Source organism: Capra hircus, chromosome 3, assembly GCF_001704415.2.
Source record: "Capra hircus breed San Clemente chromosome 3, ASM170441v1, whole genome shotgun sequence".
Taxonomy (NCBI): domain Eukaryota; kingdom Metazoa; phylum Chordata; class Mammalia; order Artiodactyla; family Bovidae; genus Capra; species Capra hircus.
This window is the reverse complement of record NC_030810.1, coordinates 933,677-960,915: the sequence shown is the minus strand read 5'-3', so window position 1 is coordinate 960,915 and position 27,239 is coordinate 933,677. Positions and strand designations below refer to the sequence as shown.

Here is a 27,239-nt window from a genome sequence, read left to right as displayed (position 1 = left end):
CACCCTGGGACAGGTTCCTCACCACCACAGCGGGGCTGAGAACTTTTAACACAACCAGTAGGCCCAGCAAATCGGAAATGCTGGGTCTCTGGTCCTATCCGTGAAACATGGGGGTGGGTGCTCTGCGCCAGCCAGCCTCACGGGGCTGGGAGTCCCTGGGGACAGAGCGGGGGAGGGCTGGAGGGCAGAGGCCAGCTTGCTCAGCTCTGTCCTGTTCTCGCTGACTGGACTTTGCCAGCTCCTCCCCAGACACCCCTGCTGCCAGGCCTTTACACGCAAGCCGGACATTGATAACGGTCAGGGAACAACGGCAACAGCAAAGGCAGGGGGTGGAGTGGAAACCCCCCCCGCAGGCTCGCCTTCTGGACACGCCGGTGCCCTGCGGTGCCTGGTCATCCAGCACAGCGGCTGCTGGGAAATGCTCTGGGCACTGGCCGCAGCCAGAGCAGCCCTGGGACACAGGACGGCAGGCTGGGTGAGGACTATGGCCTCCCACTCGTTGCTGGTGGCCCCCCCAGCGGCCCTGAGCAAACCGCTGTTCATCCCCAGCCGGCTTCTGCTGGGGCCCGGCCCCTCCAACCTGCCCCCCCGCGTCATGGCGGCCGGGGGGCTCCCGGTGCTTGGACACATGCATCAGGAGGTGCACCAGGTCAGTCTCCGGGGTCTCGGCCCCTGTCCCGGGGCGGGGGACCGGTCCCGGCCCCGGGGCGGCCTCCCCCCGGGAGTGGGAGCGGGGAGGCTGTGAGCCATGTGTCCACCACCCCCAGATCATGGATGAGATCAAGCAAGGCATCCAGTACGTGTTCCAGACCAGGAACCCCCTCAGCCTGGCCATCAGCGGCTCCGGGCACTGCGCCCTGGAGGCTGCCCTGTTCAACCTGCTGGAGCCGGGTGACTCCTTCCTGGTCGGGGTCAGTGGCATCTGGGGGCAGCGGGCCCAGGACATCGCGGAGCGCATCGGTAAGAGACGGGGCTGGGGGGTGTGCCCCCTCATTGCGTCCTTCCCCAAGGCCTCCCGCCCCAGCATGAAGCCTGGAAGCACCCAGGTCCGGCTACCAACCTCAAGCCCTCCTCAGGTGGAAGCTACCCCCTCCCCACGCTTCATGCCTCCACCTCCTGCCGGCCTGCTGCCTCCTCCCAGGGTGCTCCAGGGCCCCATCCCGTGCTGTCTTGGAACTTGGGGTCAGCAGTTTCTGGAGCCCACGGAGGGGTCGGCACTGCAGGGTGTCCTCTGATCTTAGCTCAAACCCAGGGGACCACCCCCCAGCTCTCTGAGGTCTTTAGGGGCCAGCCCCACCTCTGTCACAGGACAAAGTTCCAGAAGCCGCATCTCCCGTAAAATCTCAGAAGCAGCTTCTGGAGCTGCAAAACGCTGAGGTAGAGACAGAGTTTGCAGTCTGGAGTAATATTTTCTTGAGAGGCAGACAAAAGTCGGAGCCTGAGTGTGCTTTGGGTTTAATGATTGACCGTGGTTTGGAAATGTCGTGAGCTCCTGGCTGGTCAGCTCCACACGCGGCTGCATTTGGTCCAGGTCAATGAACAACCCCTGACAGCCCGAGGGGGTCTTGACCCCTCGCCAGGGCCCCTCCGGTCTACACACTGGCTTTAAGAAGGGACCCTGGGTTGGGCAAGGCACCCTCCTGGCCTGGGGCTCCCCACCTCACCCCACATCCCCAGGCTGGGGCTCTGGGGTGGTCTTGGGCCTCCCTGCCTCCTGCGTATGAGACTGGGGGTCTGCTGTGCGTGGGGAGCAGGACAAGGGCCTGCCTTCTTGGACCCCCCAGGCCACAAAGAGGGCAAAGCCCGCTCAGGCCTCCCTCATCCATTCAGTCCTTCATCGAACGCTGTGGACCCTCTGAAGTCACCCTCTGATGTCATGCTCTGAAGTCACCTCTGATGTCATCCTCTAAAGTCACCTCTGATGTCACCCTCTGATGTTGTGCTCTGAAGTCACCTCTGATGTCACACTCCAAAGTCATCGTCTGATGTCACCCTGTGAAGCTCAGCCCTGCACAGATCCGCACTTTGTCTGTGGGGAGGGCTGCAAGGGACAGGGATGCCCCCGCTTGGCTGGGCTCAGGGAAGGAGGCCAGAGCAGGGGGCAGAGAGCTGAGGGACCTGCTCCCACCCACGTGCCGCAGCGCCTGGATTCACCGAGCACACCCCAAGCTCCTCCCTGGGCAGCGGCTGGGCTGGTGTGGATGGCCCCCACAGGGCCCACCTGCTCAGCACACCATATCCCCAGTGCTGGTCCCCACCTGTGTGCGGGGGCACTCACCACTCACATTGCCCCCAGGAGCCCACGTGTGCCAGATGGTCAAGGCGCCTGGAGGCCACTTCACTCTACAGGAGGTGGAGGAGGTACGGGGGACGCAATGGCCCAGGGAGGGGCCAGTCAGCTGGGCCGGCTCAGGGTGGGGAGGGGGCCATGGCGGGTCCCCGGGGCTTCTGAGGCCAGCTTCCCAGCCCTGAAAGATTTCCCACACCTGGGGCAGGTGGGAATTTGACCGGGAGGGTTCTGCTCCCCAAGGAAGCTAGGTCAGGACCCAGGCCGTGGCAGGATGCAGGGGCAGGAGTGAGAGCGGGGAGCAGGCCATGCCTGAATCTCGGGGTGCTAGCCCCCGCTGTCGGGCAGGATCAGCCCAACCAGCCCAGAACTGGGCTGACCTCACGCTGGCCCCAGGAGGATGCGGTTGGGGGCTGAGGCTCTGGCTCCTTAGCAGGAAAGTCCACGTCGTCCTGGAACAAGCCCTCCTCCCAGACCCAAGATGCCCAGCCTTGCCAGCACAGGTGGGGCTGGAGGAGTATCTGGACCCGCTGCCCAGATCTGGCCATCTATGGGGCCGCCTGTGGGGCGGCAGTGTCTGGGGCAGGCCTCGTCCTGCCCTGAAAGGACAGTCTTGATTTGAGGGCTTCAGACCCGGGGAGGCCCCTGCCCTGCTGGCTCTGCCTCAGGCTGTCACTTCCGACCTCAGGCCCTGGCCCGGCACAAGCCAGTGCTCCTGTTCCTGGCCCATGGAGAGTCGTCCACCGGTGTACTACAGCCCCTCGACGGCTATGGGGAGCTCTGTCACAGGTAATCTCATACCCACAGGTGAGCCTGGACCACAGGTGAGCCTGGCCCTCAGGTGAGCCTGGCCCCTCAGGTGAGCCTGGCCCTCAGGTGAGCGTGGCCCTCAAGTGAGCCGATCTCTCAGGTGAGCCTACCCTCAGGTGAGGTTGGCCCCTCAGGTGAGGCTGGCTCCTCAGGTGAGCCTGTCCCTCAGGTGAGGTGGGCCCCTCAGGTGAGGCTTGCTCCTCAGGTGAGCCTGTCCCTCAGGTGAGGTTGGCACCTCACCTGAGCCTGCAACTCAGGTGAGCCTGCAACTCAGGTGAGCCTGAACCCTCAGGTGAGCCTGGCCCTCGGGTGACGCTGGCCCCTCAGGTGAGCCTTTGAATCAGGTGACCCTGTCCCTCAGGTGAGGCTGTCCCTCAGGTGAGGTTGACACCTCATGTGAGCCTGCAACTCAGGTGAGCCTGCAACTCAGGTGAGCCTGAACCCTCAGGTGAGGCTGGCCCTCAGGTGAGGCTGGCCCCGCAGGTGAGCCTGCCCCTCAGGTGAGCCTGACCCCGCAGGTATACCTGGACCCTCAGGTGAGCGTGGCACTCAGGTGATCCTGACCGCGCAGGTGACTCTGGCCCTCAGGTGAGGTTGGCCCCTCAGATGAGGCTGGCTCCTTTGGTGACCCTGTACCTCATAATGTTGGCCCCTCAGGTGAGCCTGGCCCTCAGGTGAGCCTGTCACTCAGATGAGGTCGGCCCCTCAGGTAAGCCTGGCCCTCTGAAAAGCCTGTCCCTAAGGTGAAGAAGGCCCCTCAGGTGAGCCTGGACTCAGGTGAGCCTGACCCTTCAGGTGAGCCTGACCCTCAGTTGAGCCTGCAACTCAGGTGAGCCTGAACCCTCAGGTGAGCCTGGCCCTCAGGTGAGCCTGTCACTCAGATGAGGTTGGCCCCTCAGGTAAGCCTGGCCCTCTGATAAGCCTGTCCCTAAGGTGAAGAAGGCCCCTCAGGTGAGCCTGGACTCAGGTGAGCCTGACCCTTCAGGTGAGCCTGCCCCTCAGGGGAGCCTGGCCCTCAGGTGAGGTTGGCCCCTCAGGTAAGGCTGGCTCCTCAGGTGAGCCTGTCCTCTCAAGTGAGCCTGGAACTCAGGTGAGCCTGATCCCTCAGGTGAACCAGGCCCTCAGGTGATGTTCGCTCCTCAGGTGAGCTTGGCCCCTCAGGTGAACCGGGCCCTCAGGTGATGTTCGTTCTTCAGATGAGCCTGACCTCTCAGGCGAGCCTGACCCCTCAGCAGAGCCTGACCCCTCAGGTGAGCCTCGCCCTCAGGTGAGCCTGGCCGTCAGGTAAGCTTGACTCCTCAGGTGAGCCTGTCTCTCCAGGTGAGCCTGGCCCTCAGGTGAGCCTGACCAACAGGTGATCCTGTCCCCTCAGGTGAGCCTGACCCTCAGTTGAGCTGTCCCTCAGGTGATGCTGCCCCTCATGTGAGCCTGGCCCTCAGGTGAGCCTGGCCCTCTGGTGAGCCTGTCCCTCAGGTGAGCCTGGCCCTAAGGTGAGCCTGACTCCTCAGGTGAGCCTGGCCCTAAGGTGAGCATGGCCCTTAGGTGAGCCTGACCCCACAGGTGAGCCTGTTCCCTCTGGTGAGCTTGGTCCTCAGATGAGCTTGACCCCTCAGGTGAGCCTGGCCTTCATTTGAGTCTGACCAGTCAGGTGAACCTGGCCCCTCAGGTGAGGATGGCTGTTCAAGTGAGCCTCTCTCCCAGATGAACTGGCCCTCAGGTGAGCCTGCCCCTCAGGTGAACCTGTCCCTCAGGTGAGCCTGTCCCTCAGGTGAGGTTCGCGCCTCACGTGAGCCTGGTCCTCAGGTGAGCCTGACCCTCAGGTGAGGCTGGCCCCTCAGGTGAGCCTTTGAATCAGGTGACCCTGTCCCTCAGGTGAGGCTGTCCCTCAGGTGAAGCTGGGCCCTCAGGTGAGCCTTTGAATCAGGTGACCCTGTCCCTCAGGTGAGCCTGGACCTCAGGTGAGGTTGGCCCCTCAGGTGAGGCTGGCTCCTCACGTGAGCCTGTCCCTCAGGTGAGGTTGGCCCCGCAGGTGAGCCTGCCCCTCAGGTGAGCCTGTCCCTCAGGTGAGGTTGGCCCTCAGGTGAGCCTGCCCCTCAGGTAAGCCTTACTCCTCAGGTGAGCAAGTCCCCTCAGGTGAGCCTGGGGCCTCAGGTGAGCCTGGCACTCAGGGGAGCATGGCCCTCAAGTGAGCCTATCTCTCAGGTGAGCCTGTCCCTCAGGTGAGGTTGGCCCCTCAGGTGAGGCTGACTCCTCAGGTAAGCCTGTCCCTCAGGTGAGGTGGGCCCCTCAGGTGAGCCTGGCCCTCTGATGAGCCTGTCCCTCAGGTAAGCCTGTCCCCTTAGGTGCGCCTGGCCCCTCAGGTGAGCCTGCCTCTCAGGTGAGCCTGCCCCTCAGGTGAGGCTGACCCCTCAGGTGACCCTGACACTTAAGGTGAGCCTGGCCCTGAGGTGAGCCTGCCCCTCAGGGGAGCCTGGCCCTCAGGTGACGTTGGCCCCTCAGGTAAGGCTGGCTCCTCAGGTGAGCCTGTCCTCTCAAGTGAGCCTGGAACTCAGATGAGCCTGATCCCTCAGGTGAACCAGGTCCTCAGGTGATGTTCGCTCTTCAGATGAGCCTGACCCCTCAGGCGAGCCTGACCCCTCAGGAGAGCCTGACCCCTCAGGTGAGCCTCGCCCTCAGGTGAGCCTGGCCCTCAGGTAAGCTTGACTCCTCAGGTGAGCCTGGCCCTCCAGGTGAGCCTGGCCCTCAGGTGAGCCTGAACCAGCAGGTGATCCTGTCCCTCAGGTGAGCCTGACCCTCAGTTGAGCTGTCCCTCAGGTGATGCTGCCCCTCATATGAGCCTGGCCCTCAGGTGAGCCTGGCCCTAAGGTGAGCCTGACTCCTCAGGTTAGCCTGGCCCTCAGGTGACCCTGTCCCTCAGGTGATGTTAGCCCCTCAGGTGAGCCAGGCCCTCAGGTGACCTTGCCCCTCAGGGGAGCCTGCCTCTCAGTTCAGCCTGGCACTCAGGTAAGCCTGACTCCTCAGGTGAGCCTGTCCCCTCAGGTGAGCATGGCCCTCAGGTGAGCCTGGCCCTCTAGTGAGCCTGTCCCTCAGGTGAGCCTGGCCCTAAGGTGAGCCTGACTCCTCAGGTGAGCCTGGCGCCTCAGATGAGCCTGGTCCCTCATGTGAGCCTAACCCCTCACGTGAGCCTGTTCCCTTAGGTGAAACTGGCACTCAGGTGAGCCTGGCTCTCAGGTAAGCCTGACTCCTCAGGTGAGCCTGTAAACTCAGGTGAGCCTGGCCCTCAGGTAAGCCTGACCCCTCAAGTGAACCTGTTCCTCCGGTGAGATTGGCTCAGGTGAGCCTGGAACTCAGGTGAACCTGTCTCTCAGGTGAGGTTGGCCCCTCAGGTGAGCCTGGCCCTCAGGTGAACCTGTCCCTCACATGAGGTTGGCCCCTCAGGTGAGCCTGGCCCTCAGGTGAGCCTGGCGCTCAGGTCAGCCTGGCCTTCAAGTGAGCTTGACCCCTCAGGTGAGCTCTGCCCTCTGGTGAGCCTGGCCCTCATTTGATCCTGGCCTTGTGGTGAGTCTGGCCCTCAGATGAGCCTGGCCCTCAGGTGAGCCTGTCCCCTCAGGTAAGCCTAACTCCTCAGGTGAGCCTGTCCCCTCAGGTGAGCCTGGCCCTCAGGTGAGCCTGACCCCACAGTTTATCCTGGCCCTCAGGTGAGCCTGCCCCTCATTTGAGCCTGGCCCTGATGTGAGCCTGGCCCTCAGGTGAGCCTGACCCCTCAGGTGAGCCTGGCCTCAGGTAAGCCTGACTCCTCAGGTAAGCCTGACTCCTCAGGTGAGCCTGTCCCCTCAAGTGAACCTGGCACTCAGTTGAGACTGGCCCTCAGGTAAGCCAGACCCCTCAGGTGAGCCTGGCCCTCAGGTGAGCCGGACCCCTCACTGTGCCCAGCCCCTCAGGTGAGGCTGGCCCCTCAGATGAGCCTGGCCCACAGGTGAGTCTGACACCTCAGGTGAGCCTGACTCCTCAGCTGAGCCTGTCCCCTCAGCTGAGCCTGTCCCCTCAGGTGAGCCTGTCCCCTCAGGTGAGCAAGACCCCTCAGGTGAGCCTGTCCTCTCAAGTGAGCTTGACCCTCAGGTGAGCCTGATCCCTCAGGTGACCTGGGCCCTCAGGTTAGATTCGCCCTTCAGGTGTGCCTGGCCCTCAGGTGAGCCTGACCCCTCAGGAGAGCCTGACCTCTCAGGTGAGCCTGGCCTTCAGGTGAGCCTGACCCCTCAGGAGAGCCTGACCTCTCAGGTGAGCCTGGCCCTCAGGTAAGCCTGACTCCTCAGGTGAGCTTGTCCCCTCAGGTGAGCCTGCCCTTCACCTGAGCCTGGTTTTCAGATAAGCCTGACCCCTCAGGTGAGCCTGTCCCATCAGGTGAGCCTGATGCTCAGATGAGCCTGACCCTTCAGGTGAGCCTGGCCCTGAGGTAAGCCTGACTCCACAGGTAAGCGTGGCCCCTCAGGTAAGCCCTGCCCTCAGGTAGCCTGGCCCTCAGGTGAGCCTGGCCCTCAGGTAAGGCTGGCCCCTCAGGAGAGCCAGGTCGCAGGTGAGCCTGACTCTTCAGGTGAGCCGGACTCTTCAGGTGACCTGGGTCCTCAGGTGAGGTTGACCCCTCAGGTGAGCCTGCCCCTCAGATGAGCCTGAAACCTCAGGTGAGCCAGGCGCTAAGGTGAGTCTGGCCCTCAGTTGAGGTTGGCCCCTCAGGTGAGGGTTGCTCCTCAGATGAGCATGTCCCTCAGGTGAGGTTAGCCATTCAGCTGAGGCTGCCTCCTCAGTTGAGTCTGTCCCTCAGGTGAGGTTGGCCATTCAGCTGAGGCTGCCTCCTCAGTTGAGTCTGTCCCTCAGGTGAGGTTGGCCATTCAGCTGAGGCTCCCTCCTCAGTTGAGTCTGTCCTTCAGGAGAGGTTGGCCCGTCAGGTAAGCCTGGCCCTCAGGTAAGCCTGGCCCTCATGTGAGCCTGTCCCTCAGGTGATGTTAGCCCCTCAGGTGAGCCTTGTCCTCAGGTGACCTTGCCCCTCAGGTGAGCCTGCCTCTCAGTTCAGCCTGGCACTCAGGTAAGCCTGACTCCTCAGGTGAGCCTGTCCCCTCAGGTGAGCATGGCCCTTACGTGAGCCTGACCCCTCAGGTGAGCCTGTCCCCTCTGTTGAGCTTGGTCCTCAGATGAGCTTGACCTCTCAGGTGAGCCTGGCCTTCATTTGAGTCTGACCAGTCAGGTGAACCTGGCCCCTCAGGTGAGGATGGCTGTTCAAGTGAGCCTCTCTCCCAGATGAACTGGCCCTCAGGTGAGGCTTGCTCCTCAGGTGAGCCTGCTTCTCAGGTGAGCCTGCCCCTCAGGTGAGGCTGACCTCTCAGGTGAGCCTGACACTTAAGGTGAGCCTATCCCTCAAGTGAGCCTGACGCCTCAGGTGAGCCTGTCCCTCAGGTGAGCCTGTCCCTCAGGTGAGCCTGCAACTCAGGTGAGCCTGAACCCTCTGGTGAATCTGGCCCTCAGGTGAGGCTGGCCCCTCAGGTAAGCCTTTGAATCAGGTGACCCTGTCCCTCAGGTGAGGCTGTCCCTCAGGTGAGGCTGGACCCTCAGGTGAGCCTTTGAATCAGGTGACCCTGCCCCTCAGGTGACCCTGTCCCTCTGTTGAGGTTGGCCCCTCAGGTGAGGCTTGCTCCTCAGGTGAGCCTGTCCCTCAGGTGAGGTTGGCGCCTCAGGTGAGCCTGGTCCTTAGGTGAGCCTGTCCCTCAGGTGAGCCTGCAACTCAGGTGACCCTGAACCCTATGGTGAATCTGGCCCTCAGGTGAGGCTGGCCCCTCAGGTGAGCCTTTGAATCAGGTGACCCTGTCCCTCAGGTGAGCCTGGACCTCAGGTGAGGTTGGCCCCTCAGGTGAGCCTGCAACTCAGGTGAGCCTGAACCCTCAGGTGAGGCTGGCCCCTCAGGTGAGCCTTTGAATCAGGTGAATCTGGCCCTCAGGTGAGGCTGGCCCCTCAGGTGAGCCTTTGAATCAGGTGACCCTGTCCCTCAGGCGAGCCTGTCCCTCAGGTGAGGTTGGCCCCTCAGGTGAGCCTGCAACTCAGGTGAGCCTGAACCCTCAGGTGAGGCTGGCCCCTCAGGTGAGCCTTTGAATCAGGTGACCCTGTCCCTCAGGTGAGGCTGTCCCTCAGGTGAGGTTGTCCCCTCAGGTGAGCCTGCCCCTCAGGTGAGCCTGACCCCACAGGTATGCCTGGCCCCTCAGGTAAGCCTTACTCCTCAGGTGAGCAAGCCCCCTCAGGTGAGCCAGGGCCCTCAGGTTAGCGTGGCACTCAAGTGATCCTGACCGCGCAGGTGACTCTGGCCCTCAGGTGAGGTTGGCTCCTCAGATGAGGCTGGCTCCTATGGTGAGCCTGTACCTCATAATGTTGGCCCCTCAGTTGAGCCTGGCCCTCAGGTGAGCCTGTCACTCAGATGAGGTTGGCCCCTCAGGTAAGCCTGGCTCTCTGAAAAGCCTGTCCCTAAGGTGAAGAAGGCCCCTCAGGTGAGCCGGAACCCTCAGGTGAGGCTGGCCCTCATGTGAGGCTGGGCCCTCAGGTGAGCCTTTGAATCAGGTGACCCTGTCCCTCAGGTGAGCCTGATTCCTCAGGTGAGCCTGACTCCTCAGGTGAGCTTGTCCCCTCAGGTGAGCCTGCCCTTCACCTGAGCCTGGTTTTCACATGAGCCTGACCCCTCAGGTGAGCCTGTCCCATCAGGAGAGCCTGATGCTCAGATGAGCCTGACCCTTCAGGTGAGCCCTGCCCTCAGGTAGCCTGGCCCTCAGGTAAGGCTGGCCCTCAGGAGAGCCAGGTCGCAGGTGAGCCTGACTCCAGGTGAGCCTGACTCTTCAGGTGACCCGGGTCCTCAGGTGAAGTTGACCCCTCAGGTGAGCCTGGCCCTCAGGTGAACCTGGCCCTTCAGGTGAGCCTGGCCCCTCAGGTGAGCCTGGCCCCTCACGTGAGCCTGGCCCCTCAGGTGACAATAGCTCGCAGGTGAGCCTGACTCCTCAGGTGACCTGGGCCCTCAGGTGAGGTTGACCACTCAGGTGAGCCTGACCCCTCAGGTGACCCGGGACCTCAGGTGAGATTGACCCCTGATTTGAACCTGGCCCTCAGGTGAGCCTTGCCCCTCAGGTGATCCTGTCCCTCATTTGATCCTGGCCCTGAGGTCAGCCTGGCCCTCAGGTGAGCCTGACTCCTCAGGTGAGTCTGACCCTCAGGTGAGCCTGTCCCCTCACGTGAGCCTGTCCCCTCAGGTGAGCCTGACCCTCAGGTGAGCCTGTCCCCTCAGGTGAGCCTGCTCTCCTCAGGTGATCCTGACACCTCAGGTGAGCTTGTCCCCTCAGGTGAACCTGTCCCTCAGATGAGCCTCGCCCTCAGTTAATGTTGGCCCCTCAGGTGAGGCTGGCTCATCAGGTGAACCTGTCCCTCTTTTGAGTTGGCCTCTCAAGATAGCCTGGCCCTCAGGTGAGCCTGTCCCTCAGGTGAGCCTGGCCCCTCAGGTGAGCCTTTCCCCTCAGGTGAGCCTGGCCCTCAGGTGATTTTGGCCACTCTGGTGAGGCTGGCTCCTCAGATGAGCCTGTCCCTCAGGTGAAGTTGGGCCCTCAGGTGAGCCTGAACTTCAGGAGAGCCTGTCCCTCAGGTGAGGTTGGCCTCTCAGGTGAGCCAGCACCTCAGGTGAGCCTGGCCCTCAGGTGTGCTGGACCCCTCACTGTGCCCAGCCCCTCAGGTGAGCCTGTCCCCTCAGGTGAGCCTGTCCCTCAGGTGCAAGTGGCTCCTCAGATGAGACTATCTCCACAGGTAAGCCTGTCCCTCATTCTAGTTGGCTCCTCAGGTTAGCCTGGCCCTCAGATGAGCCTGTCCCTCAGCTGAGGTGGGTCCCTCAGGTTAGCCTACCCCTCAGGTGAGCCTGGCCCTCAGGTGAGGCTGGCCCCTCAGGTGATCCGGGCCCTCAGGTGAGGCTGTCCCCTCAGGTGAGCCTGGCCCTCTGCTGAGCCTGGCCCTCAGGTTAAGACTGACTCCTCAGGTGAGCCGGTCCCCTCAGGTGAGCCTCGTCCTCAGGTGAGCCTGACTCCTCAGGTGTGCCTGTTCCCTCAGGCGATCCTGGCCCTCACGTGAGCCTGGCCCTCAGATGAGCCTGTCCCTCAGGTGAGCCTGACCCCTCAGGTGAGCCTGTCCGTCAGGTGAGCTAGGGCCTCAGGTGAGCCTGGCCCTCAGGTGAGCCTGACCCTCAGGTGAGACTGTCCCTCAGGTGAGGTTGGCCTCTTAGTTGAGCCAGCCCCTCAGGTGAGCCTGGCCTTCAAGTGAGCCTGACCCCTCAGGTGAACCCTGCCCTCAGGTGAGCCTGGCCCTTAGGTGAGGCTGACCCCTAAGGTGAGCCTGGCCTCAGGTAAGCCTGACTCCTCAGGTGAGTCTGTCCCCTCAAGTGAACCTGGCACTCAGTTGAGACTGGCCCTCAGGTAAGCCAGACCCCTCAGGTGAGCCTGGCCCTCAGGTGAGCCTGGCCCTCAGGTGAGCCTTATCACTCAGGTGAACCTGGCCGTCAGGTAAGGTTGCCCCTCAGGTGAGGCTGGCTCCTCGGGTGAGCCTGTCTTTCCAGTAAGGTTGGCTCCTTAGGTGAGCCTGTTCCTCAGGGGAGCCTGCCCCTCAGGTGAGCGTGGGCCTCAGGTGAGCCTGGCCCTCAGGTGAGCCTGGCCCTCAGGGGAGCTTGCCCCTCAGGTGAGCCTGGCCCTCAGTTGAGCGTGGCCCTAGGTGAGCCTGACCCCTCAGGTGAGCCTGTCCCCTCAGGTGAGCCTGGTCCTCAGTTGAGCCTGACCCTTCAGGTGAGCCTGTCCCCTCAGGTCAACCTGGCCCTCAGGTGATCCTGGCACCTCAAGTGAGTCTGTCCCTCAGGTGAGCCTGTCCTTCAGTTGAGCCTAGCATCTCAGGTGAACCTGGCCCTCAGGTGAACCTGCCCCTCAGGTGAGGTTGGCCCCTCAGGTGAGCCTGGCCCTCAGGTCAGGTTGGCCCCTCAGGTGAGCCTGGGCAACAGGTGAGGCTGGCCCCTCAGTTGAGCCTGACTCCTCAGGTCAGTCTGTCCTCTCAGGTGAGCCTGAACCCTCAGGTGAACCTGGCCCTCAGGTGAGCCTGACACCTCAGGTGAGCCTGCCCCTCAGGTGAGCCTGTCCCTCAGGTGAGCCTGCTCCTCATGTGAGCCTGTCCCTCAGGTGAGCCTGCTCCTCATGTGAGCCTGTCCCTCAGGTGAGCCTGTCCCTCAGGTGAGCCTGCCCCTCAGGTGAGCCTGTCCCTCAGGTGAGCCTGCTCCTCATGTGAGCCTGTCCCTCAGGTGAGCCTGTCCCTCAGGTGAGCCTGCCCCTCAGGTGAGCCTGTCCCTCAGGTGAGCCTGCTCCTCATGTGAGCCTGTCCCTCAGGTGAGCCTGTCCCTCAGGTGAGCCTGGCCCTGAGTGTCAGTGCTGGGGGCAGATCCAAGCCCAGCTCAGAGCCAGCCTGGGGATAGGGTGGGGTGTGCTGGGGTGCTGGCAGGCCCCTCCCCATAGGAAGTAAGAGTGCAGTTCCAGCTCCCTTTCCCGCTGGGCTCACCCCCGCCTCTCTCATGTGGAGTGGGGTTCAGGTTTTCTTGGGGTCCTCCTGGCCCTGGGCAAAGGCTATGTGTACCCTCCCATCTGAGAGCAAGATCAGGTGTCCCCAGAGTGCCACCTCCCTCCCTGCTGGTTATGGCTCAATGCCAACCCTGCAGCCTTGGGCCCAGGGCCTCCCACCTTGCCCTGACCCCAGAGCCCCAGAGAAGGCCCCGCCCTCCACTGGCTTCCTCAGGGCCCCCATCCCTCTACGGGGGTCCCTTTCCAGGACCGGCAGCCCTGCTCTGGACAGCTGACCACAGGGGGAAAGAAGAGAAACTCCCCCTCCAGGCTGGATCATCCTGGCAGACCTGCTGTCCCCCAAGGGGGCCATGGGGCCACTGGGCACAGCCCCAACCAGGACCACCTGCGCCCTGGAGTCCTGTCCAGGGGGCCACGCTCACCAGCATCACCTGGGCTACAATTCCCAGAGGCCCACAGGGAGCGGTCTTTGGGCCCTTCTCCTAGGAAAGTGCAGGGTGGAGGAGGGTCAGAGGCTCAGCTCAGGCTGCTCCTGGACTCTGTCCTCCGCACGCGCTGAACGTCTGCCCCGTGGGCTGCCGGACAGATGGAGGGCCAGCCTTCTGCTGCCCAGCTCCCTGGACCCCACACGGCCCTGGGGTCTGCGAGCTCAGGGTACCTAGCTGACCCGCAGGATGCAGACTGCCTGGCTGGCCCTGTCAAGTACCTGTGTGGGAAGCCGGGGTCTAGCGCCCGGGGGCCCTGGCCATCCTGAGCCCCCCGTGTGACATCCGCTCTGCTGGGGGCTGACCGTGGTCCCAGCTCAGGGCAGGTTGCCGAGTCTGAGGCCCCTGCTTCTCTCTGCTGCCCTCCCCCAGGCACCAGTGCCTGCTCCTGGTGGACTCAGTGGCATCCCTGGGTGGGGCCCCCATCTACATGGACCAGCAGGGTGAGTGTGTGCCCCCACCCCAGCCTGTCGTTGGGTCCTGAGGGTCAGAAGTCCTCGCTGGTGTCCCGTGCCCTGTGCCGGGGCCTGCACTTCCGTCAGCCCCACACGGGGCCGGGTCTCCACAGGCCCCCAGGCATGCGCCAGCTCCTCCCAGGGCCGGACACTCTCCATACTGACCACAGCCCATGTCCCCGCTGGGCCGTCGGGCCGGGACAAGCCCAGGGAGAGAGGGAGGGAGGAAGGGACGCTGCAGGACAAGCAGTGGGAGAGGACCAGAGCCCTGACGGGGCAGGTGCGGGCAGTGCCAACCAGGGCAGGGACCTGGGGCCCCGTCCAGCCGGGCCTCGGTTTCCCATTGGCCCCAGCTTCTGGGAGGCGGCAGCAGGCGGGGCTCGGGTCCCAGCCCTGGCCCTCCGTCCTCCCCTGGCTGCTTGCCCAGCACCCTCCCCTTCTGCTGCCCATATCGTAAACTGCCCTGGCGGTGGGGGCGCCCTGTGGGCGGGCAGGTCAAGGTGTGAGAGCATCACCTTTCCTCCCCCCTGGGCCACCCGCACCCTCTCTGCCTGCACTTTGACCCCAGCCGCGTGGGTCTGCCACGCCGAGCAGACACTCACGGGGTCCTCTGGTTAGCTCAGCCTGCCTGGAACGGTATTGGGCCTGCAGGAGAGGGGTCTGGTCCTACAGCACGCTTGGATGGTGGGTCCCAGGTTCCCCCGACGTCTGCTGGGCTGGGCGGCCCCCACAACCGCCCCCACGACTGCCCCCCCGGACGGCCCCTGAGCATGCGCCCCTCTCCCGCAGGCATTGACGTCCTGTACTCGGGCTCCCAGAAGGTCCTGAACGCGCCCCCGGGCACCTCGCTCATCTCCTTCAGCGACAAGGCCAAGTAAGTGAGCCCCGCCCGCCCCACCCAGGACCAGACTGGCATCGAAGGTCAGACTGCCGCCCCTGGGGGTGGCAAGGAGGGAGAGGACAGGCCCAGTGGAAGGAAAGGCCTGCTGGGGAGCCCGGGGTCTCCCAGCCCGGGGCACTGGGCTCTTCCCAGGCTGTCCCCAGGCCCCTCCAGTGAACCCCAGCTTCACTTGCCCTCAGGAGAGATGAGGCTCTTTCCCAGGCCTCTAGCCTCAGTCTCCCCTCTGCCATTATTTGTGGGTATACTTTTAAATGATTTAGATTCAAATTTCACCATTAAACACAGAGCATGTGGTGACCCTATGTTCAGATTTCTGAAACACATAAATGGACAGACAGATAACTGAGCAATAAACGCTGTAGAATGTATTGAACAAACAGAGAAAACCTCAGGGCCAGTACACCTATGTGTCTTATGCATTTGGCATCCGTTTAGCATAGGGACAAGGCCAGGCAACTGGGCAGAAAGCCCGTTCAGCACTGAGCAGAGGCCCTTGGCTGCTGAGAGAGTGTCTCCCTTACTTCAGGCTTGAGACAGACAGAGGAGTCTGACTCACGTATTGGTGCTGTTCAGTCGCTCAGATTTGTCCGACTCTTTGCGACCCCATGAACCGCAGCACGCCAGGCCTCCCTGTCCATCACCAACTCCCGGAGTCCACCCAAACCCATGTCCATCGAGTTGGTGATGCCACCCAGCCATCTCATGCTCTGTCGCCCTCTTCTCCTTTTGCCTTCCATCTTTCCCAGCATCAGGGTCTTTTCCAGTGAGTCAGCTCTTCCCGTCAGGTGGCCAAAGTAATGGAGCTTCAGCATCATTCCTTCCAATGAATATTAAGGACTGATTTCCTTTAGGATGGACTGGTTTGATCTCCCTGCAGTCCAAGGGACTCTCAGTGTCTTCTCCAGCACCACAGCTGGAAAGCATCAATCCCTGCACGAAGACGCTTGCATTCAGGAGGAGCAGTAGCAGCGAGGGATAGACGTCGATGAAGGGGCTCTTGCGGACTGGGCCTGCGGGGCGAGCCCGCAACGGGCGGACTGCCCGGAGCTTGGAGTGTGGCCGCCGAGTCCTGGGCCTGTAGGTCAGAACGGCAGTCTGGAGACAGCATGGCTAGGGCAGTCCTCAGATTTCCCGTTTCCCAAACAAGTGTCCCTGATGCTGTCCTCGAACTGGGCCCCCGCCGCAGCCTTCCCGCTTGAACGCATCATGCAGCAGACCTCCCACCCGTCTCTCTGACCTGAGCACAGAGCAGGGCGACTCCGCGGGAGCAGACGGGGGGCGCCAGCCCAGGCCCCGAGGGACGGGCTCACAGCCCCGAGGCAGAGGCGCGGGCTGGGCCCTCGGGGGCCTGAACACCTCAACCCGGCTCACCTCTGAGAAGCAAGGGCACGGTCGCTGGTTCTTTCTCCACAGAAACAAGATCTATGCTCGCAAGACCAAGCCCGTCTCTTTCTACCTGGACATCCAGTGGCTGGCCAACTTCTGGGGCTGTGATGACAGGCCCAGGACGTGAGTGGGGGAAGCCGGGGGGGGACAGGGGCTGACAGGGAGGGGGAGCCCCCGCCTTCATTCCCCTGCACCCCGGCTGGAGCCACGGGCTCTCCAGTGCCAGGCCTGAAATGCCCTCAGGGGTCCCCCCAGTCCTCGAGGCCCCAGGCGTGGTCCCCGCCCCCCTCCATGAGGCCCTCTCCTCCAGGAAGTCCTCACACTCCTGCAGACACTTCACACCTGGCCTGACAGCTTCCCAGTCCTGGGCCTCCGCTTCACCCACTTCTCAAAAGGAGGGCTCCCCAGGCTTCTCTCTGAGGGGACTTTATCTTAACCTGAGCCCCTTACGTGACCCTCGGGGACAGGGACCCCAGAAACTGTGCCCTGCCCAGCGGTCACAGCAAGGCACTGGGCTCCAGGCGGGACCCAGTGCCCGGGCTCCAGGCGGGACCCAGTGCCCGGCCTCCACTGCCGTCCACCTGCCCCCATGACCCAGCTGGTGCCCCTCCCCAGAGCCCCGCCCCCACCCCGATCAGCCAGGGCTGGGGGAGATCAAGGCACTGCCCGACCGCGCCCACTGACCCAGGCCCCCTCTGTGCTCCAGGTACCACCACACCACCCCCGTCATCAGCCTGTACAGCCTGAGGGAGAGCCTGGCCCACCTGGCGGAGCAGGTACTGGGTGGGGTGGGGGCGGGCAGTCAGGGAGCCTGGAGCTGGGTCCCGCAGGGTGAGGCTGGGGAGCCCCCAGAGCCCCTCCCCAGGGTTCCCTCAGGCTGGGGGCCCTTGCTGGAGGAGACTAGGCCGGGGCAGGGGGGCTCTGGGCAGGGCTGGGGGCAGACAGTGATGGGACGGGTGTGACCACGTTCTGCCCTCTGGCTCCCGATAAAGCGCACACAAGGGCCCAGAGGGGAGGCAGCCCGTGAACCGAGAGGCCAGGTGGGAAGGAGAGAGGGTGGGCCCGAGGGAGGGCTGGGGAGTGAGACCCCCTCCAGGAGCCCCGCCGTGCCCGCTGCTCCCAAGGAGGGCAGGAGCCGCACGGGTCAGCGGCTGTAACGCCACCAGGGCGGCGCCCATGACCGGGGCAGTGTCGGCACTCTCGGGACCCAAGAGGCCCAGAAACGCACCGGGACAGCCCCCAGGGGCCAGCCCGGGGCCAGCCCAGGGGCCAGGGAGAGGCCTGGGCCTCCGCCAGCCTCAGTGAGGCTGCATGCTGTGCTGACCACATCTGCCCTGTGTCCACTCACCTCATCACCACCCTGGGCCGGGCGGGCAGGGCTGTCCCAGCCTCGGGCTGGCTTGTGCCACCAGAGAGGCTGGGGCTGCACACTTGGGGGGTGGTCTCCAGAGCAGGGCCCCAGCTGTGAGCTCTGGAAGCAGGGGAGGCTGGGCCCCCGGAACAGGGCCTGTGGGGTCAGGGGCTGGGAGGGCACTTTCCACACCTGGCCAGCCCCCCACCTCTGGCTAGGTGCGCGCCCCTCCCAGGGGCCTGGAGGACCCAACCGCCGGCTGGGGCCCAGGCTATTCCGCCTCCAGACCATTTCCACACCCCCCAAAAGGCCGAGGCCCAGCCCTTGGGCAGAGTCAGGGTCCTAAACCTGCGGCTCAAGGGGGCTCCCAAGGGGCTCAGTGTCCAGGACAGGAGGGGAGACCCTCCCCAGGCCAGAGCGCCCCTGCTGTGAATGCCAGCCAGCTTCTCCCACTCTGGCCCCCAAGGAGGGAACCCACTCGCCCCTCAGCCTACAACCTATCCCTCCAGGGCCTGGAGGACAGCTGGCGGCAGCACCGCGAGGCCTCTGAGTACCTGCACGCGTGCCTGCAGGGGCTGGGCCTGCAGCTGTTCGTGAAGGACCAGGTGAGGAGGGCGGAGGGCGGGGCAGGGGGCAGGGGCAGGGGGTCAGAGGGCAGGGGGCGGGGGGCGGGGTCAGAGGGCAAGGGGCAGGTGGCAGGGGCAGGGGGCAAGGAAAGGGAGTGACGGCAGAGGGCAAGGGTGGGAACAGGGGGTCAGAGGGCAGGGGTCAGAGGGCAGGGGGCGGGGGCAGGGGCAGCAGGAGGGGGTGGGGAGAGGGAGAGCACCTCTCCAGCCCCGTCTGAATATGTGGGTCTGGGGTGGGGGCAGTCACGGTCACGGTCACAGTTTTCTGGCCTCTGGATCTCAGGACACTTATGTGGGTGCCCCTACTCCCCCCCCCAAAGCCTCCTGCCTGGAGTCGTGGGTGATCTGTGAGCTGGAAGATGCCCCTTCACCCGCAGAGCCCCGGCCAGACACCAGCCTGGAAGGGGTTGGGGTGGGGTGTGCTGGATGAGACAGGCACCCCGAGCTTCAGCGTGTGACCTGCCAGACAGCAGACACAGGGCAGGGTTGGGAGGGTGGTCCCTGGAGGCTGGAAGCCCCGCCCTGAGCACCAGTCCGAGGCCGTGGCTGCTGGGAGGGTGGGGACCCTGCTGTCTGGGCCCTTTCTCCCGCCTCCATGCTCGACTCTCCCCGCCGCCCCTCTGGAGGCCGGCCAGGGGGGCTGCCTGCCATCTGTCATGAGGGGCCCGAGCCCCATGCATCCTGCAGGCACTCCGGCTGCCCACCATCACCAGCGTGGTGGTCCCCGCGGGCTATGACTGGAGGGACATCGTCAAGTACATCATGGACCACCACAACATCGAGATTGCGGGCGGCCTTGGGCCCTCGGCGGGGAAGGTAAGGGCCCTGCGGCCGTGAGTGCTCCAGGCCCAGGCCTAGGCCAGTGGCCAACGGAGGGCCAGGGCAGCAGGAAGGGGACACCTTTCTCTGAAGCCGGGAGTGACCTCAGACGAGGGCACCCTCTGCCCCTCCTCCCGCACTGGGGGATGCCAGCCGGCTCTGCGCCAGCCTCAGTCATGGCAGCCAGGCCCCGACCCGAGGTGACCTCCTCCCCCCGCCCTGCCCCCAGGTGCTGCGGATCGGCCTGATGGGCGGCAACGCCACGCGGGAGAACGTGGACCGAGTGACCCGGGCCCTGCAGGAGGCCCTGCAGCGCTGCCCCCGCAGCAAGCTGTGAGCGGGCTGTCTGTCCCTCGTCCACTGTGGAAGCAGGCGGGTGGCCCCTGGTTGAACAGACTCTGCAGGGGGCAGCGGACAGCGGCTGCCCTGCCCAGGCGGCCCGTCCCCTCCCGGTGGAGCCTCCTGGTGCGGCCGCATGGCCCCGCAGCCCCTCCCCTTGAGCTGTCGCCCCCATAGGTCCCCGGCCTCCTACGGAGGTTCAGTAAAGCCGTGGCTTCAGCATTCCCACTGTGGATCCCTGCTCCCTGACTGCACCTGAGCTGGGGGTTGGATTCAGGGAGCAGAACCTTGCCAGAAGGATCCGGGCTGGAGGATGGGTTTTGTGAGTCAGTCAGCGGCCTGGGGTTCCTGTCACTGCACAGTCTGAGTCTAGATATTGAACCTGCAAACACCTCCTCTCCCCCCACCTCCACAGAGGCCCTGCGGCCACAGGGTTACGGCTAGGGCACCAAGAGCTCAGGAGCACACAGCAGGACTCAGGCCCTGAGGAGCCCCAGGCACACACGCGGCACCCCGCAGGCCCTGAGAGCCTGGGAGGGCCCAGCCCTGGGCTGCTCTGCGCTCACGTGTGCAACAGAGGGGCCCCCAGGACTGCAACCCCCTGCCTGGAGCCCCGACCCCCTGCCCCTAGCCCCTGCCTGGCGCCCCGACCCCCTGCCCCTAGCCCTGCCTGGCGCCCCGACCCCCTGCCCCTAGCCCCGGCCCCTCCCTGGGAGTCTGCCTGGGTCCGGCTCCCTCCTCTCTCCTTCCTGAGAAGGGTCTGGCCAGGCCCCAGCAGAGTGTGTTGCCTGCGGTCACGGCCACGTCCATGTGTGCCGGTCCTCACTGGGCCTAAGAGCCTGCAGGAGGCAGGCTCCAGGGTCCCACTCTTGTCGAGATGGGCACCCGCCCCCCCGGCAGCCCTGAGTCTTGGAGAGGGCTGGTGTGGGCTTGGCTCTGCCCCTGTGGCTCACCAGGTGGGGGCTGGGCACAGCTGTGGGCCCTGGGTAGGGCCCCGAGCTGACCCGAGGCCTGCAGCCTGCGGCGCTCTCAGCTACCAGGGGATCTGGCGCCAACGGGGTGATCTAGACCCTGCCACAGGGCGGCTGCGGTCAGCACAGGGGCTCAGAGGCAGAGGCCCTGAAACCCCGGAGCTGAAGTCCTCTTTCTTCCCGGGCTTCTCACAGTCTGTGCTGCTCGGCTCCTCCCTGGGAAAGTCCTGTCCACTTGGTGGTCCTGACGACCTCGTCCCAGGTTTTCTTCCGCAGCCCTGTGGTGTCAGCTCTCTGTTGAGGTTGTGAGCCCCTCTGTGACCCTGTGCATGCATTGGGGAAGGGGTCAAGGTTCACTTTTATCCGGAGGACACCCAGTCCTTCCAATGTTTGTTGAACAGTTTCCTTCCTGTCTGGTTGGCGTGGCCCCTTTGGCAACTGGCCAGAGGTGAAGGTCTGCCTCTGTGCCCGTGTATTAATGAGCTTATCTCTCCTGTGTCCACACTGCACTGTCCTCAGTACGTCGGCTTTATCGGAAGTCTTGGAATCATATACATTTTAGTCAGCTTGTCTGTTTCCTCGGAATAGCTTATTGGAATTTTGGTAAGAATTGCAGTATATCTATGTATCTATTGAAGCTGAAGCTGCAATGCTTTGGCCACCTGATGTGAAGAGCTGACTCATTGGAAAAGACCCTGATGCAGGGAAAGATTGAGGGCAGGAGGAGAAGGGGATGACAGAGGATGAGATGGTTGGATGGCATCACTGACTCAATGGACATGAGTTTGGGTGGACTCTGGGAGTTGGTGATGGACAGGGAGGCCTGGCGTGCTGCAGTCCATGGGGTCACAAAAAGTCAGACAGGACTGCGCAACTGAACAACAAAAAGTGTACCAAGATGAATGGAAACCATTAAGAAACTTCAGATTCCCATTCATGAAGGTTAGTGTAGGTGTCTAAAAATTATGCTCAGTGTTCAGTGTAGAGGCCTTGCCTGCATTTTGCTCAGTGTCACTTCTCCGCCCTTTGGAGAGAACCCGACTAGCAGGCACGCGCAGAACTGTCAGCCCACGTCCCCAGGGGCATTCGCGGGACGTCGCCACACAGTGAAGCCTCGAGGCTTTCTACAGGTTGTCCGGACGATGAAGCTCCATCAGGCTTATGCTGGGACACAAGCGGGGGTGAGCGCTGGTCTAGGGCAATGCCACGAAACACTGGTGCCTCCCGTGACCGCAAGCTGCTGTGAGCTCCCACCCTTGTGGGGTTGAAAAGGGGGCAGTCCCCGCTCAGCAGGCACCGCGACCCCGAGGCCGTGCCATCTGCCCCGCTGAAGGGAGCCACAGGGCAGCGCCTGGGTTGCTGCATGTGACCTGGCTCTGTTTATGTGATACCCTGCCATTCATGATCCAACAGAGATTTTTATTTTCTAATTTATCTTTAGACCTCTTTCTAGAGCAGTTTTAGGTTCACAGCAAAAGCGAGAGGAAGGTACAGAGGTTTCCCAAACGACCCCTGCCCCGCAGGTGTGTGGGGCCCCCATTCTCAGAGCCTCATTTTGACCTGTGTGCTGAGGTCATCCTGTGAGCCAGTGTCTCTGACGGCGGTGCTGAGTCCTGACACTGGCCTTCGGGACATTCTACCGGACCCTTGGCTATGGCAGTCGGTGGTTATAACGTCTTCCCCTTGGTCTTTCCTGCCGCTGTAGCTCTTACCCCTGCTAAGCACAGCCCCCCGCGTCCACCCCAACATCAGAGAAAGGACACAGGGTGGGCCTGGACACTGCACCCCTCGCGAATCAGGTTGGACCAAGCTAAGCCCTTCTGCAGCTGCCCGCCTCGAGGCAGGGCACAGGGTGGGCCTGGGGGCATTCCATGTCCCTTCCCATTAGTGCCAGCTCAGGCCCCGGGTCCCTCAGCCTTCAGAGAGGCCCAAGTGTCCCCTCCGCAGCGTGCGTGTGACCACTTTCCGGAGGAGGTCCAGGGAGGTGCCTGCCGCACGAACTGACTGGGGTTTGCAGCCTCCTTCTCAGGACCTGGGGCGCGGGCTGCAGCTCAGAACTTAGGAGCCACGTCCCTCGGAGGCGGAGTGAAGACTGCAGAATGCCTGCAGGCCAGGCGCCCGGAGGGTGGGCAGCCCTGAGGGGGGAGGGGGGGGTCACAGGCCGCCGGCAGCGCGCCGATGGGAGAACGGAGGCGGAAACGGCGGAGGGCCGAGAGGGCAGGGACGGGGGCGCCACCTGCCGGGAGCAGCCCCTGCACACGGCAGGGGTGCCTCTGCCACGGTGCCGCTGGCCGGGGCTGCGGGTGGCTCCCTCATGAACAAGCAGGTGAGGACTGGGGATGGGCAGGGGTCGTTCACAGGGACAGGGAAGGGTGTCTGCACACAAGCTTGTCCACTTCAGGTGTCCAGAAAGCAGGCGGTCCCGGCCCCCTGGACACAAGCAGTGCTCTAGCAGATTCAAGGCAGATTCAGAGGCCCCGCCACCTGGAGCAGCAGGTGCGGACGAGCTCCTGGTCCCCCGAGGGCTCTCAACTTTCGGCCTTGACGACATCACATGGAGGGCTCAGCACGCAGAGCACACAGCACCTTCACCCTGGGACCTCTGAGACCCACTGTCCAGCACACTCAGATGCCCACGGGGCTGCCCCTGGACAGGCGCAGGTGGGCCCTGGGGACAAGGCCCTCCACCCCCAAATCCACTCCAGGCGAAGCCCGTTCCCTCCTCCAAACGTTCCCAGAGCCTCCGTGGGCGGTGCCGCTGGCAGAGGGCAGTGAGCCGGATGCCCAGCTCAGCGATCCTCAGCACCCAGGGCTTTGGTCTTCAGGAAGACGCTCTGCATGGCCGAGACCCGCTGCTCGTCCCGGATGTTGAAGGCCTGGAACTGCAGGCAGGGCGGGACAGCGGGGTCACGGGCCATCGGGGCCTGTCGGGCGCTCCCTGGGTCTCTCCCTCTGGGTCTTCACTTGTGCAACCCTCCCTGAGGGTGGACCCCCCTGGGGTCCTCTCTCCCAGGCTCTTCCCTGGATGGGTCTGACACAGGGAAGGCCCCCCCCCAGGTGTACTGCCGCCCCCCCATCCCCACGCACCCTGGAAGGAGCCCGTGTGGGCTCTCAAGGTGGGGTGAGAACTGGACAGGAGCTGGAGGGGCTCTGTGGGGGGCAGGGGAGACCTAGCAAAGCCGGTGGAGCCTGGGGGCTCAAGGTGGGGCAGCTGGCAGACACACCCGGATGTGGGCATGGCCGAGGGAGCCCCGAGTCCAGGGAAGCAGCAGGAAGCTGTCCCCAGGAGGCCTGGGGCAGCCGCACTTCATCACGAGGAACGGAGCCCGGGGGGCAGGTGGGGCTCTGAACATTTGTCCAATATGGGTTTGCGGGTGGTTCAGGGGGCACCAGGGGCAGGCTCAGATGGCCTGGTTCCCAGAGATGGGCCCTTGGCCCTTGAGGTCCCTGGCGGCTGGGGGCATTCACAGCTTGACGCTCCCACTGCACTGCCCCATCGAGGACTGACCTGCTCCACCTTCCTCAGCTCCTGACCAGGGGTTGCACAGCAGGGCTCCCTCCCCACCCACCGTGAACCCACACCTGCCGGGTCCCCCAGCCTCTGCGCCCACCTTGTCCAGCAGGACGTCGAAGTAGGCAGTTGCCCAGTAGGCGGGCTCACCAGCAGGCAGCTGCAGGAGTGCCCGGAGCCCGCTGCCCACACGCGGCGGGGGGCTGTGGCCCAGGTGGGTGGCGTGGATGCGCAGGGCGGCCTCGGGCTGGCTGGCGAAGTGCTCGACACGCTGGTAGAGGGCGCCCAGGTCCAGGCCCGCGTCCTGCAGCAGGTTCCACTCGGGGTGTAGGAAGTGCGGCAGGTTCTTGGTGGCCAGGCAGCAGAGCAGCACCACCAGGGGGCGGTACACAGCGCCCTGAAGCTCCGCCCAGTCCTCGGGCGCAGGGAAGAGCGTGGCGGCCCACAGCAGCACCGTCTGCAGGGCATCGGGTCAGCCCACCCCGGGGAGGCCCCACCCGCCCGCGCCTGCCCCAGCCTCTGCACCTCCCCGGGCGTCCCAGAGGCCCCCATCCTGATGCCCGTCTTCTCCCTGGGGTCAAGTTCAGGGCTTCTGAAACTCCCACCATCCTCTGGGCCTTTCCCATGTGCCCCGTCCTGCACGAACTCCTACTGATGCCCCGCAGCCCTACACAAAATGCCCTGCCCGGTGACATCGCCCCTGCCCTCATCTGTGAGTCCAGGATGCCTGAATGCATCTGAAAACCACCAGAATAGACTTATCTGCCCGCCAGCACCTCCTGCTCCCCAACCCGAGCCCCCAGCCAGGGGCCCTTCCTGTCGCTTGGCGCCCTGCCGCACACCCCCCAGGCCTCAGCCCAGCCGCTCCCCCTGCACACGGGCCCGGGAGAGACCGTGCAGGACCACAAACCTTCAAGTGGCTGAAGGTCAGGCCGGGGCTCCGGCCGCCGTCCCGCCAGCTCTCATGGTTGACCCGGTCGAGGATGGAGAGGCTGTCCAGGCGGTGGCCCCGAAGGGAGCCCAGCGCCCCCAGCAGCCTGGTGAGCAGGTAATCAGTGGAGACCCTGTAGCCCGATAGACACACCGTGGGCGGTCAGCACTGGCGCCGCCCAGCTGTCCAGGCGCCTGCTCAGAAAGGATGGTCCCCCGCCTCTGCGGCCTTCTGAGCCCCGCAGGATGGCCGGGCCACATGGGGGCTGGCCTGGCGCTCGCACTATTCAGGAACCACCCCTGATGGGCCCTCAGAGGCGGAATGTCCCATTTCCAGGTAGAAGCTCAGGCCCAGGACATGGGGGGTGGCTGGGGGCCCCCAGGCACGTCCGGCCCTCTTCGTGTGGGCAGGAAGATGCCACCATGACCCACCAGGGGTGAAGCAGTGGCTCTGTGTGGGCGGGCAGGGGCGCCGGGTGAAGCCCCCCCGCCAGGCAGGCTGGCGTCTCCACTCCAGGCCAGGTCGGGTCAGGATGGGACCCAGTCCCCAGCCCTGGGTTTGAGGGGAGCTCAGCCACAGCCCCGTGCCCCCACCTCCCCTCACAGACACTGAGGGGGGCTCCCCTCCCCTGCAGGACGGGCTGCCCTTCCTAGGCACAGGCTCCTGGGGGGGACCTGGGACCCGAGGCGGGGCTGTGGGGGCTCCAGGGCCGGGTGGGGGCTGCCCCCTCCCTCACAGTGGGGGATGCGCGTCTGGGAAGGGCAGAGTCCAGGGTCCATGCCTCTCTCCTCAGACACTGACCGCCCTCCCCTAGGGGCCTCCCCGCTGCCCTGTGCCCCCAGGTCAGTCCCCCGACCCTCGCCACTGTCCCACCAGAAGGGAAGGCGCCAGGTGGGGTGACAGAGGAGGCCACCCAGGACAGCCCCCGAGTTCCGAGTCCCCCCTTGGGTGCCTGACAGCACCCTCTCCCCAGGGGGACAGAGGGCGCCTCCCCATCCCCCAGCGCCGGGAGGCGAGGAGCTGGCAGCAGGGGGCAAGCAGTCTGGTGGGATCCCTGAGACCCCAGAAACAGCAGTGCTGTTCAGGAGCCTGGGGCAGAGGTGGGCAGGGGACTCTGCAGGCCCGCCTGCCCGCAGTGGGGAGCAGAGGGGTGATGGGCTACCCCTCCCGCCGGCTCCCTGGGGCCCCGCACACCCGGAGTGCGCCCTACCTCCAGAGCTCAGCGCTGGCCGGCACCAGGGCTGCCTCCTGGCGGGCGATCCCTCGCAGGGCGCCCTCAGGGAATCCTGGCACAAGCCGGGCCCCTTCCAGGGCGGGCACCCTGAGCCTCCTCCGCACCACAGGCACCACGTTGAAGTGGAGTGTCCTCCAGCCGCTGGACACCCGCAGGGACAGGCCGAGCTGCTCCTCCCTCAGGCTGTCCACGCTCAGGGAGCCTGCAATGGGCCACCCGCTAAGCCAGCCCCTCTCCCAGGCCGGCCTCCGAACCCCAACCTCCATGCCTTGGGAGGTGCCTCTAACAAGGTACACTGAGGCCGTGAGGGGGGCCCTGAGCCAGTGAGACCTGCTCACGGAACAGACGTCGGGGCCTGCTCAGGGGAAAGCCCACAGGAGCACCCGGGGTGAGGGGGTGGGGATCTCTAGTCCAGGGGCGCACCCAGGGAGGCCAGGCCGTGGGCACCGGGACCTGGGACCTGGGACCTGGGCACCGGGACCTCAGCCTCCAGAGCACGGAGGAAATGCACTTCTGTTGTTTGCGCTGCCAGGTCCCTGGGGTCTGGAGGAGGTTCCTAACCCTTGGCTCGAAGAGGCTGATTTTAAGGCTGTGCCCCATGCCCTGGGATACCCAGTGCCCCCTCAGTCCCTGGTTGCCTCAGCACCCTTTTCCTGGACCCGTGGGCCCCTAACCCCGGGCCGGTGGGTCACAGCAGCCCCTCTGCTGGGGACACTCTGGGCTGCTGGAGGTCAGGTCCTTCCCTCCCCGCAGCCTGTAGCCCCTGCGGGTCCTCCAGAGGGTGGGGGCAGCCTCTGTGGCATTCCAGCTCCAGAGCCCGAGGGGGCCTGGCTGTAGCTGGATGTCCCCTGATCAGACCCGCCTGCTCCCCACTTTCCACCCCTGTGCCCCTACGTGACCGAGAGCCCCCTCCAGGCTCCACCTGTGACACCCCTCCAGGAAGGGCCAGGCCCAGGTGAGCGCCCAGTGGCCCTGCAGCCTGGGTGGTGAGGAGCTGGCTGGGCACAGCCTTGTCCAGGAGGAGGCCCTGGACCCCACCAGACACGCAGGCCTGGCACCGGAGCCTGGCTCCTGCTGCATTCTAGCCAACCTGCTTCCCACTCCCTGCCTCCTCCCCAGACCTCAAGGGGCCCAGCCTAGCCCTGGAAAGCGCCCCAGACCACCAGGAGAGGATGCTCCATGTCCCTTTCCCCAGACACACACACACCCTGGAGAGAGCAGGCGCTCTCAGAGCAGCGGGAGGGGCTCTGTGTGCAGCCTGGGTGAGGAGGGGTCTTCCCTGCCCTCCCAGTGCTGCCCAGAGAGGGTGCCAGGCCAGAGCCAGGGGCCGGCCAGCTGGGGCCCGGAGGGCGGGTCATCAGGTCCCAAAGGGAGTCCCCAGCGCATGCTCTGGAGGGCTGTCTCGCTGCTGGAGAGCCCGGGCTGCACTGCCTGCCTTGGGCTTCCCATGGCCCCTGGGCTTCCCATGGCCCCAGGGTTCGGGGAAGAGCCAGCGTGGCCCCCACCCCTGTAC

At 64.6% G+C, this 27,239-nt stretch overlaps 2 protein-coding genes across 2 annotated transcripts; one reads left to right on the top strand and one right to left on the bottom strand.

Annotated features, from left to right (window-relative positions):
- On the top strand, positions 217–19,304 carry AGXT (alanine-glyoxylate aminotransferase). The gene is made up of 11 exons (XM_018039978.1): positions 217–649; positions 768–960; positions 2,297–2,361; positions 2,976–3,076; positions 13,575–13,645; positions 14,447–14,531; positions 15,972–16,067; positions 16,651–16,720; positions 17,805–17,900; positions 18,609–18,737; positions 18,970–19,304. The coding sequence occupies exons 1-11, from the start codon at positions 419–421 to the stop codon at positions 19,075–19,077; spliced, it is 1,245 nt and encodes a 414-aa protein (XP_017895467.1). The 5' UTR covers positions 217–418; the 3' UTR covers positions 19,078–19,304.
- On the bottom strand, positions 21,483–26,169 carry LOC102187452 (uncharacterized protein C2orf54). The gene is made up of 4 exons (XM_018039954.1): positions 25,703–26,169; positions 24,472–24,625; positions 23,662–24,018; positions 21,483–22,932 (listed from the first exon to the last, which is right to left on the bottom strand). The coding sequence occupies exons 1-4, from the start codon at positions 25,990–25,992 to the stop codon at positions 22,840–22,842; spliced, it is 894 nt and encodes a 297-aa protein (XP_017895443.1). The 5' UTR covers positions 25,993–26,169; the 3' UTR covers positions 21,483–22,839.

What these genes read in the sequence shown, in the direction of transcription:
- AGXT (XM_018039978.1), top strand. Translation starts at nt 419, where the DNA reads ATGCTCTGGGCACTGGCCGCAGCCAGAGCAGCCCTGGGACACAGGACG. An exon ending in TATGGGGAGCTCTGTCACAG is followed by an intron (nt 3,077 to 13,574) that starts GTAATCTCATAC and finishes GCCCTCCCCCAG; the next exon opens with GCACCAGTGCCTGCTCCTGG. An exon ending in TGGCCCACCTGGCGGAGCAG is followed by an intron (nt 16,721 to 17,804) that starts GTACTGGGTGGG and finishes CTATCCCTCCAG; the next exon opens with GGCCTGGAGGACAGCTGGCG.
- LOC102187452 (XM_018039954.1), bottom strand. Translation starts at nt 25,992, where the DNA reads ATGGAGGTTGGGGTTCGGAGGCCGGCCTGGGAGAGGGGCTGGCTTAGC. An exon ending in TGACCTTCAGCCACTTGAAG is followed by an intron (nt 24,019 to 24,471) that starts GTTTGTGGTCCT and finishes GATGCCCTGCAG; the next exon opens with ACGGTGCTGCTGTGGGCCGC. An exon ending in TCGACGTCCTGCTGGACAAG is followed by an intron (nt 22,933 to 23,661) that starts GTGGGCGCAGAG and finishes CCCTGCCTGCAG; the next exon opens with TTCCAGGCCTTCAACATCCG.